This window comes from Carya illinoinensis, chromosome 13 (assembly GCF_018687715.1).
Source record: "Carya illinoinensis cultivar Pawnee chromosome 13, C.illinoinensisPawnee_v1, whole genome shotgun sequence".
NCBI classification, from domain to species: domain Eukaryota; kingdom Viridiplantae; phylum Streptophyta; class Magnoliopsida; order Fagales; family Juglandaceae; genus Carya; species Carya illinoinensis.
In genome coordinates, this window is record NC_056764.1 from 616,904 (window position 1) to 636,061 (window position 19,158).

At 36.5% G+C, this 19,158-nt stretch overlaps 1 protein-coding gene and 1 long non-coding RNA gene across 3 annotated transcripts; both read right to left on the reverse strand.

The window, feature by feature from the left end:
* Window positions 1–66: 66 nt before the first annotated feature.
* Window positions 67–18,827, reverse strand: LOC122291877 (cellulose synthase A catalytic subunit 3 [UDP-forming]-like). 2 transcript variants are annotated; one of them, XM_043099902.1, is made up of 5 exons: window positions 18,413–18,827; window positions 17,933–18,087; window positions 17,292–17,487; window positions 701–921; window positions 67–449 (listed from the first exon to the last, which is right to left on the reverse strand). In XM_043099902.1, the coding sequence occupies exons 2-4, from the start codon at window positions 17,954–17,956 to the stop codon at window positions 842–844; spliced, it is 300 nt and encodes a 99-aa protein (XP_042955836.1). In that variant the 5' UTR covers window positions 17,957–18,087; window positions 18,413–18,827; the 3' UTR covers window positions 67–449; window positions 701–841. The 2 variants fall into 2 exon arrangements, with proteins under 2 accessions (XP_042955836.1, XP_042955837.1); XM_043099903.1 differs by lacking the exons at window positions 67–449; window positions 701–921 and adding an exon at window positions 9,217–9,447.
* LOC122291879 lies at window positions 1,316–2,382 on the reverse strand. The gene is made up of 3 exons (XR_006236789.1): window positions 2,205–2,382; window positions 1,619–1,775; window positions 1,316–1,537 (listed from the first exon to the last, which is right to left on the reverse strand). It is a non-coding gene; the product is annotated as an uncharacterized LOC122291879 (long non-coding RNA).
* Window positions 18,828–19,158: the final 331 nt, after the last annotated feature.

Consider the following 19,158-nt stretch of genomic DNA (forward strand, 5'->3'; position numbering starts at 1 on the left):
AGCATCCTGAGCGGAGATATATATATCATATACATATAGGTGACTAGGTCCATGCATGGATGGCATGCGGAAGGTTTCTAGGAAGTAGGAACAGTCCTAGATGCATTAGAGCTTACGAAGCTTAATCCACAGAAATGTAGGCCCATTAGTGGGTCTATTGGGCCCATTCCTTCCCAACAGACCTGCGAAAAATATAACGGCTAGAACCAAATTTCTGAACCAGTGGGCTTGCGAGCACAAGTTGGGCTTGCAAGCAAAACCTATAAACAACAGAAATTCCATTTTCCAATATCTCGGGCTATGGTTGGCTTGCAAGCATTGACAATAACATGAGCTGAGTTAGGCCTAGACGAGTCAAAAGGAAGAGGATGGATGCGCTTTCCACCACCAACTCCGGGAGAAGCCATAGAAAGACGCTCACGTGATGCTGCAGACAATTCTCCAGAAACCTATAAGTTGGTAATGGCCAAAAGAATAATTCAATTTTTTTTTTATTTTATTTTATTTTTATAAATAATAAGATATTTCATCGATATATAAAGATAGGCATAACTCAAATACACTAAAACTATACGAAAGTATACACCTATTTAAGAACTAGAAACAATCCCAAGGAAATAATAATTCAATTTTAAATAAGAAGAAGAAGGAATTTGCATGTCAGAGCCTTTTCTTTTTCTTTTTTTTTCCTTTTTTTTACCTCCATTCCATTAGTGAGCAGAGGAATGTGGTTATGAGAAACCCCTTTATCATAAGTGGGGGGCCCAACATCCTCTCCACGTCCATATGTCATATGCCAGCTCAACGTGCACTCTGCAATCTTCTGCTTTTGATTTTGGTCTTATGAAGTGTAATTGAAGTCACTAGCACCATCATCAGTATCGGCATCCTCTTCTCTATCACCGAGAATTGCAGGGCTGCCTGGAAATCAACAGCACAAACAGAAGCAATATAGTCTGACTATTGTGATTTATAACATATTCATGGGTTTTCAGAGATTGATATTGATAAATGGTCAATTATGTGGTTTCAATGCTCTTAAATATCTTGGATTAAAAGAGTTTCATTTGTTAAAATAAGAGCATTAATTATATAATATGATTTAATTTTATTTGGCATGTAAAGTGATTTTTTTTTTCTTATTTTTAATTAAATTCAGATGAGCTGGTGTAATTTATAATATCTTCGGATTTATCAAACTTAAAAAAAAAAAAAATTATCACAAGAAGACCCATTTAAAGTGCAGCACAGACATATGAGATTTTATTTTTGGCCTCAGCTCAATGTACACATTCGCGCACGGAAAACGGAGCTGCAGGGGCATGCAGGACTGCCAGAGGAAATCACGCAAGACCTGGAAGGGCATTCATTGTTTCTTATTTTTATTCAATACTTGTTTTTAGTGGAGAGTGGAGTCGGTGAGATTACTTTTTGGGTTTTGGATGTTTTCGTTAATAGGAGCAGAGGGTAGTTTTTTTTATATTTTTTTTTGCGAGGCGCTGTGGAGCGGTCCGTCTGTCAAAGCCTGAAAAGCAGCCTGCCATTCACAAAGCGACACGTAAGCTAAAACACCATAAATATTTTACACCTCACCACACATGATCACTAGAAGCACTACCCAGAAATTAGCATCTCCATTCTCTCTCAGGTTCATTCCGTCTTCGCTCCAAGCTCAGCGTTGCTTTGCACAGCCATCAATCCTTGCCGCCCAACAAAGCTTAGTTCCACTGCCACCATCTCAGTCCGACGCCGACATCTCCATTTTTTCAGACCACCTGACCCACACGGATAAAGAAACTTCATATAACGAAACCCCTAATGAACTACTAAATTTCTTCCAACAAACCATTCTCAAACACCCATTTATTTTCCACTGCCCTTATCCTACTGATTAGAGGCTAGAATGAGGATCAAGAGTTGTTTTTTTTTTTTTTTTTCCTTTTGATCTGGTAAGAAACTCCACTGTCGTTCTAATTAGGGCTTCATGTCCATCCCTCAAATTGATACATCGAAGTCATAGACATGAGATTAAGAAGAGAAATCCTTGGTAATGAGAAGATAACAAAATCACCGAGAGACAATCATGACAATAACAAAACTTTGAAATAAATTTCAAAACTCAAAACTGAGAAAGATTACCGAGAGAGTGCCGATAGAGAAATTTAAAAAAGCAAAAATTGAAAAAGATTATTGAGAGAGATTACCGTTTGGGTCTTCTTCATCGTCTGAATTGAGCTCTGCTACCGTTTGGGTCGAGCGCCATGCGGGATGAGGGGGTCGAGAGCTTCAGGGATTGAGTGGAAAAAGCGAGGAAGAAAGGGAATACGAAGGAGTGAGAGAGGGGAGAGTCATTTGATCGGGTGTACGCAGATGCAGATTTTTTCAAATGAACCTCTTACGTGGCGCATGGTTATTGGAGGGCTGTTATTTTGGTTTTAACAGTCGGACCGGTCCCCAGGATTTCTCTTTTTTTTTTAGTCTTAGACGGAACTCTCCCTCTCTGTTTTAAGGGGGGATTACTTTACTCTTTTTTTTTTTTTTTTTTTTTTTTTTTTCCCTCAGTCTTTTACGGTTTTCAGACCAGGAGGCGGCAGAGTCTCTCGTTTTGAGTTTTTTGACCTTTTTTCCGTTTCGTTTTGCTTTTCATCTTCACGTCTTGAGGTTTCATGTTGGGACCTTAGTCGGCTGGTTTTGGAATTTACTTCTTGTTAGTTTAGTTTCTTTTCGGACGGAACTCACTCTCGGTTGGGAGATTTTTTTATTGTTATTATTTTTTTTTGTTTCGTATTACTGCTTCTTCGTTTCTTAGTTTCCAGATTTTAGGTTCCTTCGGCTGGGTTGTTCTTCTTTTATCTTTTTTGCAGTTTAGTTTCCTGCGTCAGCTTGTTTCTTTTTCTTTTCGACAGTTTAGTTTCCTTTTCATTTTGCTTCAGACGGAAGCTGGGAACTCTCTCACTGTTTTATTTATTTTTCTTTTTCTTTTTTTTTCTTTTCCTTGTTTTTATTTAGAACCTGGGCAGAGATGGCTGGAAGCCCTCTCTATCATTTTATTTATTTATTTATTTTTCTAGTTCTTTTTGAAGATCTTAGAGTATTCTCATCCGGTTTTACATCCTCATCCTTATAATTTAACTTAAATACTCATTTCTTCAAATTTATTTCTAAAATTTGTTTATCTTCTAAAAACCTCCTACATCTCATTCCCTATCCCTATCTCTATTCTTTTAAATAATATTTCTCTAACATTTTTTTATTACTTTTTTCTCTCTCTTCTATTTACAATCTTAACTACTAACTGTTTTGTCTTATTATCTTTTTTTTTTTTAAATATCACTTTCTACTAAATATTTATTGGAGATTTTGACTATCCAATACAGTATTTTTTTTTTAAATTGAAATTCGTAGTATTAAAATAAAATATTTTTATTAATTAGTGCATTTGCTAACGTGATGACAAATTTAATTAGATCCGGACTCAATATCTCTAATGAAAAACCGAAAGTCACGTATTGATGATAAAATTTTTTAACTGGATGCAACGATAATATTTCAGCAACTTTTCTTCAACGGTAATATTTTCTGTCTTAACTACGAACGGTAACATTTTTTGTTTTTTCTCCAACGGTAATATTTTTTGTTTTTTCTCCAACGGTAAATTTTTTTATCTTTTCTCCAACGGTTACTTTTTTTGTCTTCTCTCAAACGGTAACATTTTTACTCCTATGTCAAACGATAGCAGTAATTCCTCTATAAATATGCAAACTCAAGCCTCATTTCCTCTATACAAACCAAACTTCTATTGCATCCTTTCATCTCCTACTCATTTCATCAAATGGCTCGTACTTTTTTTCGTAAATTATTGACATACGTATCCTCTGAAGATGATAGCGATGTTCAAAACATGGAGGCGGATGGTCAGTCATCGAGGTGGAGAGTCATCAAGGGTCACTGGAGATGCTCCACATTGCCCACAATAAGTGGGCTCGAGTTGAAGATCTTGACTTAGGAGGTTTGTGAAGTACATATATCCAGAGTCTTGTGAATCCATTGCTAAAAACGCATTGAAAATGTTAGAAACTAGTTTCAGAAAGTTTGGGGTGTTAGTCCGGGTGGATGGCTTAGAAACCGTTTGGTATGATCTTGGAAAGTTGGCCACCCATTGATGGTCAAAACAACCGGTTGCCAATACTTATTGGCCGTCCTGATTATCTAGCCATTGGGGAAATGACCATTAAATTTCTCGTATCCCCACAAACGGTTGTCATTATCACAGCCTTGTGGTTTAGTTTACACATAATATAACTCAATTAATCAATAATACCAAACAACATGCAAAACAAAATAATCCTAACTACGAGCATCCCCATCCGGTTCTACATCCATATCGAATATATAAATAATTTAAAAGGTTCAGAATGGGGTAAATATTGACACCATGTGTAAGCAAGGAGCCCAACATTCGAATGGCTGCAAAATCTCACCTGAACCCCGATTGCCTTTTGTGGAAAGTACCACAAACTGCAATATGGCAATTCGGGTGAGAATTATCCCGTCATATCGATGGGCCCTATACACACTTCTGACATAACCCGCACTATAACACCATCATCACAACCTAATATAAACCCTCTCCCTTGATAGATACGCAACACTGCAAATGACCCAACACCAAATATCAAAATGAGCAACTATTTTATTCCAAGGACAGTTGCAATATTCCATCAATTCAAGCATAAAGTTATTAGCATGTTGGGCTATTAATACCTTCCATAATATAGAGTTATGTGGAGAGAAATTCCACTCTCTAATTATATTAAAAAATAGGAGTCCAAAAGCCCAAAAAATGCATTTTCAAAACACAAGCTCTTAATAACAAACAAGAGCAAGAGACTAAATTAAAGGGGCCGAATACAGCATGTTAAAAGACCAAGAGCAAGTTCTTAATAGCAGAATGTTATTGGAGCACCAATAAAAATCCATCAATTCAAGATGATTTTAAAAAGCATTATTGCATTTCCAACAAGATTTAATAAAAGTATGATCAACTATTATATATGTGAAGTATTCATCTATCTCTAAAAAGATAAAGATCAAATGTCCACCACGTCAGGAATTAATCCATTCAAGTCTCTAATCAGAGATAAAAATTAAAATCTAGAAAGTAGTTGTAGTGAAATTAATTGTCTTCTCAAATAATCACAGGTTACAAAGATTGCATAATGTATTTTTCTAAATTACATAATGAAAACAGAATTTAAAAGAGTGATCACAACATTCAGGGGCAAATTCAACATTTGATATGAAAGACCAAGAAACAGCAGCCCAAGAAGCATGGTTTGAAGGAAAAAGATATGGAAAAAAATGTAGATCCCAAGTTCTCTCAAGCAAAGATGTTCATAGCAACTGAAAACCAATCTTGGATCACCAAAGATTCAAAATCATAAATCTATTCTGGCCCACCAAACAATACATGTGAGCTAGATAATCATCACAGGAAAAGAGTATATATTTTCGCAGCAACCAAACAATAGCCAAAGGAAAATATGACAGAAACATCATGGATGATTTTCGGGGTTCCCAAACAATCACAGAAGGAAAAACAGGGCAGCAAACATTTTCTGAAATTCGCACCAACCAAACAGGGGCACCATTCATCAAAACGCAAGCCAAACCTCATCTCATTTCCCAGCAACCAAACGGGTTACTCAAGAATATATGATACCAAACCGTAGCAAATTTTCACAGCAACCAAACTGGTTGCTTAGGAAAAAATCAAAGGAAACCATCGTCTATTTTCACAGCAACCAAACGGGTTGCTCAGGAAAAAATCAAAGGAAACCATCGTCTATTTTCATAGCAACCAAACAGGTAACTCAAGAAAAAAGAAATCAACCCTTCCATAAATTTTCACATCAACCAAACGGATAACCCAGGAAAATAGCCATAAGAAAACCCTATGACTTTTCGCACCAACCAAACATCGGTTCCAAAGCATTTCCACTTTCATCATCAAGAAACAGGGTGAGAAATTAACAGGGGTGAGAAAATGAGAAGAAAAATACCGATTTCCTAGCAGGAGAGGCGATTATTGGAGCACCAATCGTCGGGAGGGATGAACGCGGGACAGGATGGGGAAATGGGATTTGGGGATGTACAGTAGGTCTCCAAAGATGGGGATTTCCTGTACATCCCGAAAATTAGAACCCCATTTTAGGGAACCGGATGGAGGGAGGGTTTTAGAGAAAACCCTAAAACTTTCAACAAATAATAGGGGTGTACAAAAAACCGAGCAACCGACCGGAACCAACCTCAGGACGCCGGAATCGGCCGGAACTGACGAAGAACCGGTCGGCGGTCGGTAGAAAAATGTATGAACCGATTTCGGTCGGTTCGGAGTGCGGTTTGGTTCTTCATAAACCGACAAACCGACCGACCGAACCTGATATTTTTTTTTCTTTTTATATAAATAAAGTGAGTGAAACGGCGTCGTCCCTTGATATATATGTTTCGAATACATAGAGTAAACGGCGCCGTTTGGCCTAATGCCAAACGGTGACGTTTTGTATTAGGGCAAAACTGAGCCTTGCCCTCTCGGCCTCTCCCAGCTCCCTCAGAATTTCAGACTTTACTTCAGTCCTCTCGGCCTCTCCCAGCTCCCTGTCTCCCAAGTCCCACACCCGCACGCCGTCTGACCTCTCGGTCCTCTCCCTCTCTCCCAACCTCCAGACCTCTCGGCTCTCGGTTCTCCAGCCCAGCGGCCGGCCGTCTTCCCCGATTCTCTCCTCCGGACGTCTAACCTCTCGGTCCTCTCCCTCTCTCCCGATTCTCTCATTCGGACCTCTCGACTCTCGGTTCTCCTCCGGACCTCTTGGGAAAATGTTGCCTCGAGTAAAAATATGTTGCATATTCAACCCAAACTGTTGAACCGACCGGAATCGGTTCCGGCCGGTTCCAGCCCCTTGAACGGTCGGTTCTCGGTCGGCAAAATTAGGTGAGACAGGTTGGTCGGTCGGCATTGGTTCGTCCCTTTACCGAACCGAAAGTGTCAGTTTTCAGGCCTAACAAATAATAGGGAAACGGGGGGGATGGGGAACCGAATGGGGATGCTCTTAGGCGGTGACTTTTAACTTTCTATTGTTTTCTTTTTTCGTTCTTTCATTTACTTCTCCGTTTAACATTCGGCTACTACTTTATTTTTTGGCCTTTCAAGTTCTTTTTACGATGGCTTCTACATTTGATCTTTCTGCAGTTTGACTTTGGGGCAAAGTTTTATTTTTTTTCTTTCAGTTCTTCATTTGGGGTAGCGTCGTCTTCGTTTATTTCCTGTTGTTGTCAGTTCTTTTTTTTTTTCTATTTATTTATTTTGAATTTCTTTATCTCTTACATTTTAGTTGCTAGAAATATCATGTGTAGCTAATTTCTGAAGCTTGGGTTGTGGAATGAGATTTGATTTATTTTGAGTTCTAGTTTAATGCAATATTTTGTTGATAAATGTTGATTTCAGTATATTACTAGTCGGATTTGAATTGAAAATAGATTACGGTTCTTGTTCTTGATTTGTTGTTGACGTAAGGCACAACAAAAGCTTAAAAATTATCAAGGCTTCTCTCAATTGTTTGTTAATGTGTGTTTGGCTAGGAAAGTAGAAAATCTCTTAGGAAAATATTGCAAAAACTTGAGCTTAACCTTTTATCTTCCGTTTATCAATGCCTTGATTGGGTTGTTAATCGAGAAAATTATCTAGGATCTGAAATAAAGAGAGTCTCATACCCAACCCAAGTGTTTGTTAATTTGTTTTTTTTATTAGAAACTTTAATTTCAGTTTTGATTGATATTTTTTTTTTGCGGGAATTGAATTCATTATTTTCTTTCTTACCTCATCTTCGATATTTTTCACAAACGCTTTGATAACTCTTTGTTCTTGTGGAATACGATCCTAACTTATCCTTGTATTACTTTGATAGCTTCTACGCTTGAAAGACAAAATTATAAGCTGATCAAGTTTTTCGGCGCCGTTGCCGGGGACAACGGGTGTTTGTCAAAGCATTCTCTTTTTCCTGAGAGGACGTTTATGGAGCTGTGAACCTCTTCACAGTCTGAGTGATATTTTTACCTCTCATTTTACTTGTTTACTTTTATCTTGTTTTGTACTGAACTTGCTTGTCTAGTTGGGTTAGAGATAGCACATATAGACTTGCTAGGACTGAATCATCAACCTCAACATCGAGTGCATCATTTGTTTATCTTAATTCAGCATTTGAATCATCATTTGACACTCATAGTAACATGACTGAAGAAGAAGAACATCATGATAGGGAAATGGTAAATCAAAACAGGACACTTAGAGAGTATATTCAGCCTGTTAGGACTAGCACCCCTTCTTGGATCATTTTACCTCTTAATGCAAATGCTTTTAATTTCAAATCTGGGATGATTCCATTGCTAACACACTTTCATGGTATGGACTCTGAAAATCCCTACTTGCATATCAAAGAGTTTGAAGAAGTGTGTTCCACATTTATGGATAGAACATGCACTGAAGATGTCATAAGATTGAAATTGTTTCCATTTTCCTTGAAAGACAAGGCTAAGACATGGTTGAATTCCTTAAGACCAAGATCCATTGGGACTTGGCAAGAAATGCAAACTAAATTTTTAAATAATTTTTTTTCCATGCATAGAACCAATGCCTTGAAAAGACAAATCATAAATTTTTACCAAAAGGACGTGAAAACATTTTACCATTGTTGGGAATGATTCAAAGACCTCCTAAATGCATGTCCTCACCATGGATATGAGAATTGGAGGGTCATTAGTTTTTTCTATGAGGGGTTGCACAAAAAATGAGGCAATTTGTAGAAACCATGTGCAATGGTGAATTCTTCAACAAAGGGCCCGAGGAAGCGTTTGAATATTTTGACTGAAAATGCCCAATCTTGGGATGTTTCTGACTTGCATGATAGATCTGAAAATCAAAAATGTGTTGGTGGGGGTGGTAAATACCACTTGAAAGAATCTGATGATTTACATGCTAAGCTTGCATTGATGTCTAAAAAGTTAGAGTCTTTAGAGTTTAAGAAAGTCAATGAAATGCATGTTTTGCCATCAATTGAAAAATGCAACATATGTGAAGATCCAGGACATGTGACTAATGCATGCCTAACAATTCTTGCTTTTAAAGAAGTGTTGCTTGATCAATCCAACTCTGTGCATATGATCTCTAAAAATTTTTCTGGACCTTACTCTAATACTTATAATACAGGTTGGAGAAATCATCCAAATTTTAGCTGGAAGAATGAACGACCTGGGCCATCTATACAAGGACAAAGTCAGTATACCCCATATGGAGCAGCTGGCCAAGGCTCGGGTCCCTCTTATTTTGTAAATCAGCTCCCTCCAATGCAGAAAAGGAGAGTGGAAGATTACATTCAGCAGCTAACTGCTACCCTACAACAGTTTATGCAAAGTCAGGCCACAGTCAATAGCCAGAACGCTCAATCCATCAATGACATCAGAGGGACCCTTACTAGAGTAACCACTACTCTAAGTAACCAAGAGAAAGGCAAATTTCCCACTCAAACCCAACCCAATCCACAAGTGCAAAGTCAATCATCTTAGAATAATAGTGAAGGGGCCAATGTGAAATCAGTGAAAGCTATTACAACTTTGAGGAATGGTAAGGTCGTGGATATCCCTGTCCATAGTGCAAGAAAGTTAGGTAAAGAAGCTAACCCTCCTCTAGTTAGTGGTGAGCCAAGCACTTCAAATTCAAACAATGATGCATGTCTCATTTCTGCACCTTTTCCATATTGTTTGCTTTCTTTGCATAAAGAAAAACAACATGCTGAAATCTTAGAAATTTTTAAGCAGGTTAGGATTAACATTCCACTTCTTGATACTATTAAATAAATTCCTGCTTATGCTAAATTTCTGAAAAACTTATGCACTGTGAAACGCAAACTAAATATGCAAAAAAAGGTTTTTCTTACTGAGCAAGTTAGTGCCATTATTCAAAACCACACACCACCTAAGTACAAGGATCCTGGTTCACCTACCATTTCATGTGTCATTGGAAATTCTAAAATTGGTTAGGCCTTGCTAGACTTAGGTTCAGGGGTTAATTTGCTACCTTATAGTGTGTATGAATAATTGGAGTTAGGGGAATTAAAAGTCACTTCAATCATTTTGGAGCTTGCCGATAGATCCATAAAAATTCCTAAGGGTATTGTTGAGGACGTCTTGGTCCAAGTAGATAAATTTTATTACCCTGTGGATTTTTGGTATTGGATATGAAGTTGTCATCCCACTCAAACTCTTCACCACCGGTAATTTTAGGATGACCATTCCTATCAACTTCTAATGCTATAATTAATTGTAGGAGTGGTGTCTTAAAATTGAGTTTTGGAAATATGACTTTAGAACTGAATATTTTTAATTTGTGCAGGCAACCTCAAGAACTTGAAGACGTTGAAGAAGTCAATGCATTGGAATCCTTACTTGTTGAAAATTCTTTATTAAATTACAATTGTGATGAACTTTGGAAGGATTTAGAAGACTCTCTTGATTTAATTGATTCCACTAATCAATTTTCTTCTCTTTGTGCTGCAAGAAATTCAAATGAGATGCAGTGGAAACTCAAATTTGAGCCACTACCAGCACTACAAGTCTCGACACAACCCTCCAATGAGAAGACCCCAATGTTGGAATTAAAGCCATTGCCCTCGGAGCTGAAATACGCCTACCTCGGACTAGAAAAGTCATTTCCAGTAGTGATTTATGCACTTTTAACTCTTGACCAAGAAAGTAAGTTGCTGGAAATTTTGGCATAACACAAATCAGCCATTGGCTGGTCCATTGCTGACATCAAATGTATAAGTCCTTTCATTTGCACACATAGGATATATTTGGAAGATGACTCAAAACCCTCTAGAAAGATGCAAAAAAGATTAAACCCCACAATGAAAGAAGTGGTAAAAAATGAAGTTTTGAAATTGTTAGACATATGGATCATTTATCCCATTGCTGATAGCAAATGGGTTAGCCCAATCCAAGTTGTTCCAAAAAAATCTGGTATAACTGTGGTGGAAAATGACAAGGGAGAATCGGTGCCTATTAGGGAGACCACAGGTTGGAGGATGTGTGTAGACTATAGAAAATTAAATACCGCCTCTAGAAAGGATCATTTTTTCTTACCTTTCCTTAACCAGATTTTAGAAAAAGTGGCGGGGTATGAATATTATTGTTTTTTAGATGGCTTCTCTGGCTATTATCAAATAGAAATAGCCCCCGAGGATCAAGAGAAGACTACCTTTACTTGTCCTTTTGAGACTTTTGCCTTCAAGAGAATGCCATTTGGGCTATGCAATGCCCCAACCACTTTTCAAAGATGCATGTTAAGCATTTTCAGCGACTTAATCGAGGACATTGTAGAGGTTTTCATGGATGATTTTTCAATTTTTGGAAAAACATTTGATGCATGTTTATCTAATTTACAAGTTGTCTTGAAAAGATGTGAAGAAAAATAATTGATATTAAATTCGAAAAAATGTCATTTCATGGTAAGACAAGTGATAGTTTTGTGGCATATTGTATCTCCTCGGGGCATAGAGGTAGATAAAGCTAAGATAAACTTGATTTCAAATTTGCCTGCGCCAAAAAATGTGAAGGGTGTTAGATCTTTTTTAGGGCATGCCGGTTTTTATAGAAGGTTTATAAAGAATTTTAGCTTTATCTCTAAACCTCTTTGTCAACTTTTAATGCATGATGTCAAGTTTGAATGGACTAAAGAGTGTCAAAATTGCTTTGATCAATTGAAAACATTTCTCACCACGGCACCTATCCTTCGCCCCCCTGATTGGTCACTTCCTTTTGAATTAATGTGTGATGTAAGTGACTTTGCTGTGGGGGCTGCACTTGGACAGCGAAGAGATAAGCTGCCATATGTCATATACTATGCTAGTAAGACTTTGAATGCTGACCAAAAGAATTATTCTATCACAGAAAAAGAATTACTAGCTATAGTCTTTGCATTGGATAAGTTTAGATCATATCTCCTTGGTTCACCTGTCATAATATTCACTGATTATGCAGCTTTGAAATTTTTATTGTCGAAAAAGGACACCAAGTCGAGATTGGTAAGATGGATACTCCTATTGCAAGGATTTGATCTCACAATAAAATACAAGAAAGGAGTAGAAAATGTGGTGGCGGATCATCTTTCTCGTTTTACACTTGAAGTTTCTGTGGAGTTTCCTTTAATTTATGATTCTTTTCTTGATGAACAATTATTTTTGGTTGAGACTTTACCATGGTATGCTGACCTTGTAAATTTCCTGGTTACAAGAAAGACTCCACCTCATTGGAATGATCAAGACATCAAAAGGTTGAAGGCTGAAGCTAAGTATTTCTTTTATGATGATCCCTACCTTTTCAAATATTGCTCAGATCAAATCATTAGGAAGTGTGTGCCCAATAATAAAATTTATGGTGTTTTAAATTTTTGCCATACGGAAGCTTGTGGTGGGCATTTTTCAGCTCACAAGACAGTGGCTAAAATTCTTCAAAGTGGATTTTATTGGCCAAGTATGTTTAAGGATGCTTTTAGTTTTTGTAAAATTTGTGAATCTTGTCAGAAATTAGGAGGAATCACTAGGAGAAATATGATGCATTTGCAACCCATACTAGTGATTGAAATTTTTGATTGTTGGGGAATAGATTTTATGGGACCATTTCCTTCTTCTTATGGCTATTTATACATTTTGCTTACTGTTAACTATGTTTTTAAGTGGGTTGAGGTAGCCCCTTGCAAATCTAATGATCATCAAGTTGGTTTAAAATTTTTGAAAGAAAATATTTTTGCAAGGTTTGGCATGCCTAAAACCATAATCAGTGATAATGACACACCTTTTTGTAACAAGCATTTCTTGGCCTTAATGAAGAAGTATGGTATCCATCACAAAATCTCTACTCCCTATCATCCTCAAACAAATGGACAAGCTGAACTAGCAAATAAGGAGATTAAAAACATCCTTGAAAAAACAGTTAGCCCAAACAGGAAGGATTGGTCTTTGAGATTGTCTGATATCTTATGGGCTTATAGAACAACCTTTAAAACCATTTTGGACATGTCTCCATATAGACTAGTATATGGTAAGGCTTTCCATTTGCCTGTAGAGCTGGAACATAGAGCGTATTGGGCCATTAAGTAATGTAATTTTAACATTGATGAAACTGGTTGTGTGAGAAAATTGCAGTTGTCTGAGTTGGATGAGTTGAGAATGGATGCCTACAACAACTCTAAGTTGTCCAAAGAAAGAATGAAGAACTTCCATGACAAACACATCCAATATAAGACTTTTGAGCCTAATCAACAAGTGTTATTATATAACTCTCGGTTACACTTGTTCCCTGGTAAGTTAAGGTCTCGGTGGAGTGTGCCTTATGTTGTACAAATTGTTTTTCCCCATGGTGCTATAGAGATAATGAATCCTCTCAATGGTAACATTTTTAAGGTTAATGGTCAAAGGCTCAAGCCTTTTATTTCTAACTTTGCACCTGAAAAATCTACTCTACATTTTCTTGATCCTAATTGATGGTTATTGATCTACCCATTTCCTTTCATTGTTTTCTTTTGTTCTTCAGTTTTTATTTGCATTCCTTTCAAAGCTATCTAGGTACTTCCTTTTCCTCTTTCCTTCAATTTTTCTTTAAATATTTAGTTTTTCTTTTGGTTGTTTTGTCTCTTAACTTCTCTTTTTGTGTAAATTCATTCATTTCTCTTGCATCATTGAGGACAATGCTACAATCTAGTTGGGGGGTGTAAGAGAATTTATTTTTCTGTTTGCATGCCTTAGACATATTTTGGTCCACCTTGGGAGAGTGTTGGTAATGAGTTGAAAGCAGATTAAATTCTCTATTCTTGAATTTACATACTGAAAAATGATTTGTTGAGGTCATGGAACATGTGAAATATAGTACAAATATGAGTATATGTCAAAAGAGGGACTTATCTATTTTATTTAGTTGTTAAACTAAGGGAAAGATGTTAAAAGTTTTGCTAAAACACACACAACACATGCCCGGAATGCCTAGAAAGACTACATTGGGTCATTGTTTGTTGATTTACACTTCGGTTATTTGGAACTCTAATGAATCATATCCTAATGGCTTAGGAAGAAATCTGAAATAAATTAAATGAGAAAATGGACAAGCCAGGGATTAAAGAAAAAAAAATCCCTTCTATCTAGTGGTAAGGGTCGACTTGTGAAAGTGTGGGTAGGTGCACATTCATAAGCTTGATTTTCCACTTAAAAAAATGATTTATATTTATGTATTGGAAAAGGTTGCCTATTACTGGGGTCCTTACTAAATAAGAAAGTAGGCGCATTTTAAAGTGTAATAGCGTGAAAGCCGCTACTACAATGGTTTTGATTTAGAGTAAGACCTATGGTTATCTCAGATTAGCTGCTGTGATTGAAACTGTTAATGCCTCTTAGTAGTCGATCTTGGAATTCTAACCTCATTCCTATGCACTTGAAGAAATAAGCTTTGTTACATGAAATTCCCTTGGTTGATTAACTAAATGGTGTATAAATCTTCCAGTTGATACGAAATTCAGATTAATCTATCTCCAGTGTTCTTAAACTCAACAAGTCTATTTCATGGCATGTGATTCTCGGATTTCTTGAAATTGTAGCTGGTAATTTCACCTTTGCATGAATTCATTTGCTTTATTTACTAGAGTCTAACAAAAAGCTAGTTGAGGAGTGTGATAAATGGTGAATTATGTGGTTTTAATGCTCTTAAATATCTTGGGTTAAAAGAGTTTTATGTGTTAAAATAAGAGTATTAATTATATAATATGATTTAACTTTATTTGGCATGTAAAGTGATTTTTTCTCTTGTCTTTAATTAAATTTAGATGAGCTGGTGTAATTTATAATGTCTTATATCAAGCTTAAAAAAAAAAAAAAAATTATCACAAGAAGACCCATTTAAAGTGCAGCACGGACATATGGGATTTTATTTTTGGCCTCAGCTCAATGTACACATTCGCGCACGGAAAGGAAGCTGCAGGGGCACGCAGGACTGCCAGAGGAAATCACGCAAGACCTGTAAGGGCATTCATTGTTTCTTATTTTTATTCAATGGAAAAGTATAGTTGCAAGTACAATTATGTACTAATCTGTGCATCAATGTGATATGATTGGTCAAAAAGTAGATTTTATTTAAAACAGTGTTAGTTTAAATTTTAAGTATGAATGAATCAATATTGATACACAGATTAGTACGCGACTTTGCTTGTATATAGCAAAACTCTTATTCAATACTTGTTTTTAGTGGAGAGTGGAGTCGGTGAGATTATTTTTGGGTTTTGGACGTTTTCGTTAATAGGGGCAGAGAGTAGTTTTTTTTATATTTTTTTTTAGTCTTAGACGGAACCCTTCCTCTCTGTTTTAAGGGGGGATTACTTTACCCCCCCTTTTTTTTTCTCAGTCTTTTACGGTTTTCAGACCAGGAGGCAGCGGAGTCTCTCGTTTGGAGTTTTTTTACTTTTTTTTCCGTTTCGTTTTGCTTTTCGTCTTCACATCTTGAGGTTTCATGTCCAGACCTTAGTCGGCTAGTTTTGGAATTTACTTGTTGTTAGTTTAGTTTCTGTTTGGATGGAACTCACTCTCGGTTGGGAGATTTTTTTATTGTTATTTTTTTTGTTTCGTATTACTACTTCTTCGTTTCTTAGTTTCCAGATTTTTGGTTCCTTCGGCTGGGTTGTTCTTCTTTTATCTTTTCTGCAGTTTAGTTTCCTGCGTCGGCTTGTTTCTTTTTCTTTTTGGCAGTTTAGTTTCCTTTTCATTTTGCTTCAGACGGAAGCTGGGAACGCTCTCACTATTTTATTCATTTGTATTTTTATTTTTTTTCTTTTCCCTATTTTTGTTTAGAACCTGGGCAGAGACGGCTGGAAGCCCTTTCTATCATTTTATTTATTTTGTTTTTTATTTTATTTTTTTTTTCTCGGTTTTTTTTTAAGATCTTAGGCGGTGACTTTTAACTTTCTATTGTTTTCTCTTTTCGTTCTTTTTTCGTTCTTTCATTTACTTCTTCGTTTAACATTCGGCTATTACTTCATTTTTTGGCCTTTCAAGTTCATTTTACGACGGCTTCTGCATTTGATCTTTCCGCAAAGTGGGCAAAGTTTTATTTTTTTTTCTTTCAGTTCTTCATTTGGGGCAACGACGTCTTCGTTTATTTCCTTTGTTGTCAGTTCTTTTTTTTTTCTATTTATTTATTTTGGATTTCTTTATCTCTTACATTTTAGTTGCTAGAAATATCATGTGTAGCTAATTTCTGAAGCTTAGGTTGTGAAATGAGATTTAATTTATTTTGGGTTCTAGTTTAATGTAATATTTTGTTGATAAATGTTGATTTCACTATATTACTAGTTGGATTTGAATTGAAAATAGATTGCGGTTCTTGCTCTTGATTTGTTGTTGACGTAAGGTATAACAAAAGTTTGAAAATTATCAAAGCTTCTCTCAGTTGTTTGTTAATGTATGTTTGGCTAGTAAAGTAGAAAATCTCTTAGGAAAATATTGCAAAAATTTGAGCTTAACTTTTTATCTTCCGTTTATCAATGCCTTGATTGGGTTGTTAATCAAGAAAATTATCTAGGATCTGAAATAAAGAGAGTCTCATACCCAACTCAAATGTTTGTTAATTTGTTTTTTTTATTAGAAATTTTAATTTCAGCTTTGATTAATATTTTTTTTTACGGGGAATTGAATTCACTATTTTCTTTCTTATCTCATCTTCGATATTTTTTACAAACGCTTTGATAATCCTTTGTCCATGTGGAATACGATCCTGGACTTATCTTTGTATTACTTTGACAGCTTCTGTGCTTGGAAGACAAAATTATAAACTAATAAGATATGTTACAGGAGATACTAAATAAACTGTCTTGAAATAAGCTCAGGGGTGAAAGGAAGAGCATGCCACACAGAGACACAATCAGAGTTGAGAAAGCATGTTATTTAACAATTCAATCAATTTTAACCTTTTTTCCAGTCTTTTCATTTTCCGCAATTGAACAATATCAGACCCAAATGACACACCAAAACTAGTTGAACAATATCAGACCCAAATGACACACCAAAACTAGTTGGTTGCAGTTAACCTTGTCCAAGGGGAAAGATAATAAAGATATTCTAAAAGAACACGGCTTTGTCAGAAATCATGTTATTTCCATGTTTCCTAGCGTGGCAAACATTCCAATTATATGGCATCTGACTTACCTTTGTGCCTCTTATATTGGGTTTTGCATTGTGGGCAAGACTGATTCCCATCCTTCCTCTCATACTCGTAGCAAGGCCTGCAGATAGGGAAAGCGCAAACATGACAGGCAATGAATGGTTCGCCATCTATACTCTTCCCAACATTATCACCGTAGATCTGGCAGACGTGTCCGCCCAGGTTCTTTGTGGCTTTTGCCTGAGTTATCACAATAGAAGATGAAACATTCAGAAAATAGGGATACTGATAACATCGATTTGAAACAATCAACAGGACAATCAAAGTCGAGCTAATTTACCCAAAGTTTATAGCTAATTAAAATCGAAAGGGAACAAGAAAACCACAGGAAAAGGTCGAAGTTCCATGATTCCCATGCCGCGGCTGCGGAACAAATGTAGGAGACGGAAGGAAAGAAACTAAAGAGTATTTTACACTGTCCATCATAAAGGACCTGGGATAATGACAATTTCCACTCTACTTACATATTCGACTAGATGAGGGCAAGAATTTTCAATTTGACAGCCAAAACAGCACAAGGAATTTGATTTATCAACATGTTTTAACATTTTCCTTTCCCCGTTTTTCTGATTAGCTAAACAATGGGCAAATTGCAAGCTAAATCTTAATTTCTTAGGAAGCTCACCCCAGTTTCTCCTTCTGATTCCATAGGTACCCACTTCTCTTTCCCCAAATGTGAACAATGAGTTAAAATACCACCTCAGCCTCTACAAGATGTATGCATGCCTTATAGCACTATGCATCAAAAAGCAAGCCTTTTTCTTAGATGAAAGCCTAGATCTACATAGAAATAGTTGAAAATAAACATATGAATCAGATTTTCTCTTTCAACAGTGATCAATAACCACTGTAAATGAAAATATTTAAATCTTTACTTTCTGTTTGGTAGCTGAGAGATACGAAAAGAAATGGGAGACGATCAAAATTACAATCTTGGAGGATTTTCATTGTTTATGAGCTGAGCAAACAAGCACTTTAAAAACACTACTCTGTTGCTCATTTTTCTCAGCACCCAAAATCATAATTCTACAGAATATTCAGAAGAACGCAATTCGCATTTCTCATTTTGCTGAGCAACCAAGCATATCCCACGGGCAGCACTTACCTAAAAGACGCGATCTTTGTGCTAGAAACAATGCGATCAGTTGAATTTGCAAGGAATCCAATTGAAATACCCGGGATAAATCAGCAAAATCTCCACCGGATCTCGCACCAGTAAAGAGCAAAGAGAGAAAATCGAAGTTAGGGAGACGTATCGAATGGACCCAAGTGGACGTGCAATGCAATGCAATGCTAAGGTAGCTCTCTCTCTCGCTCTATGTTGGAAAACCCCCTAAGTGTGAAATGTAACTTGGAGTTACAGCCACCCACCCATCCACCAGAAGTTTCTAGAAGCAAATATTGACTAAAATTTGCATGCACCGAAAGGAGGCTCCCTCTTGGTCAAGAAGTGTGGGAGTTTGTCCCCCATGACTTCTCCTATAAAAGGAGGTCATTTGTTGAAGATTAAGATTATCCTCACTGCGGTGAGCGATCAAACAGAGGGTTGAGAGCAAAAATAAGTTCTGGGGAAACCCAGAACAGAGGCCATTTGAGAGAGATAGAGAGTTATTTATGAGTGTTTGTAAAATTATACAAACATATATTGAAAATATTGATTTTCCGCTTCAGTGGACGTATATAAGTTGTAGAACCACTTAAATATTGTCTTTCTATCATCTTGTGTGATTTTTGAACAAGCTGGAGGCGCAACACTCTATCCCCCAGAGTCTTAAACCAAGCGTTCGCAGCTGTCAACGACTGTATTATATAATAAAGAATTAGAGGAATTGGTTAAAGAAGAGGAAACTG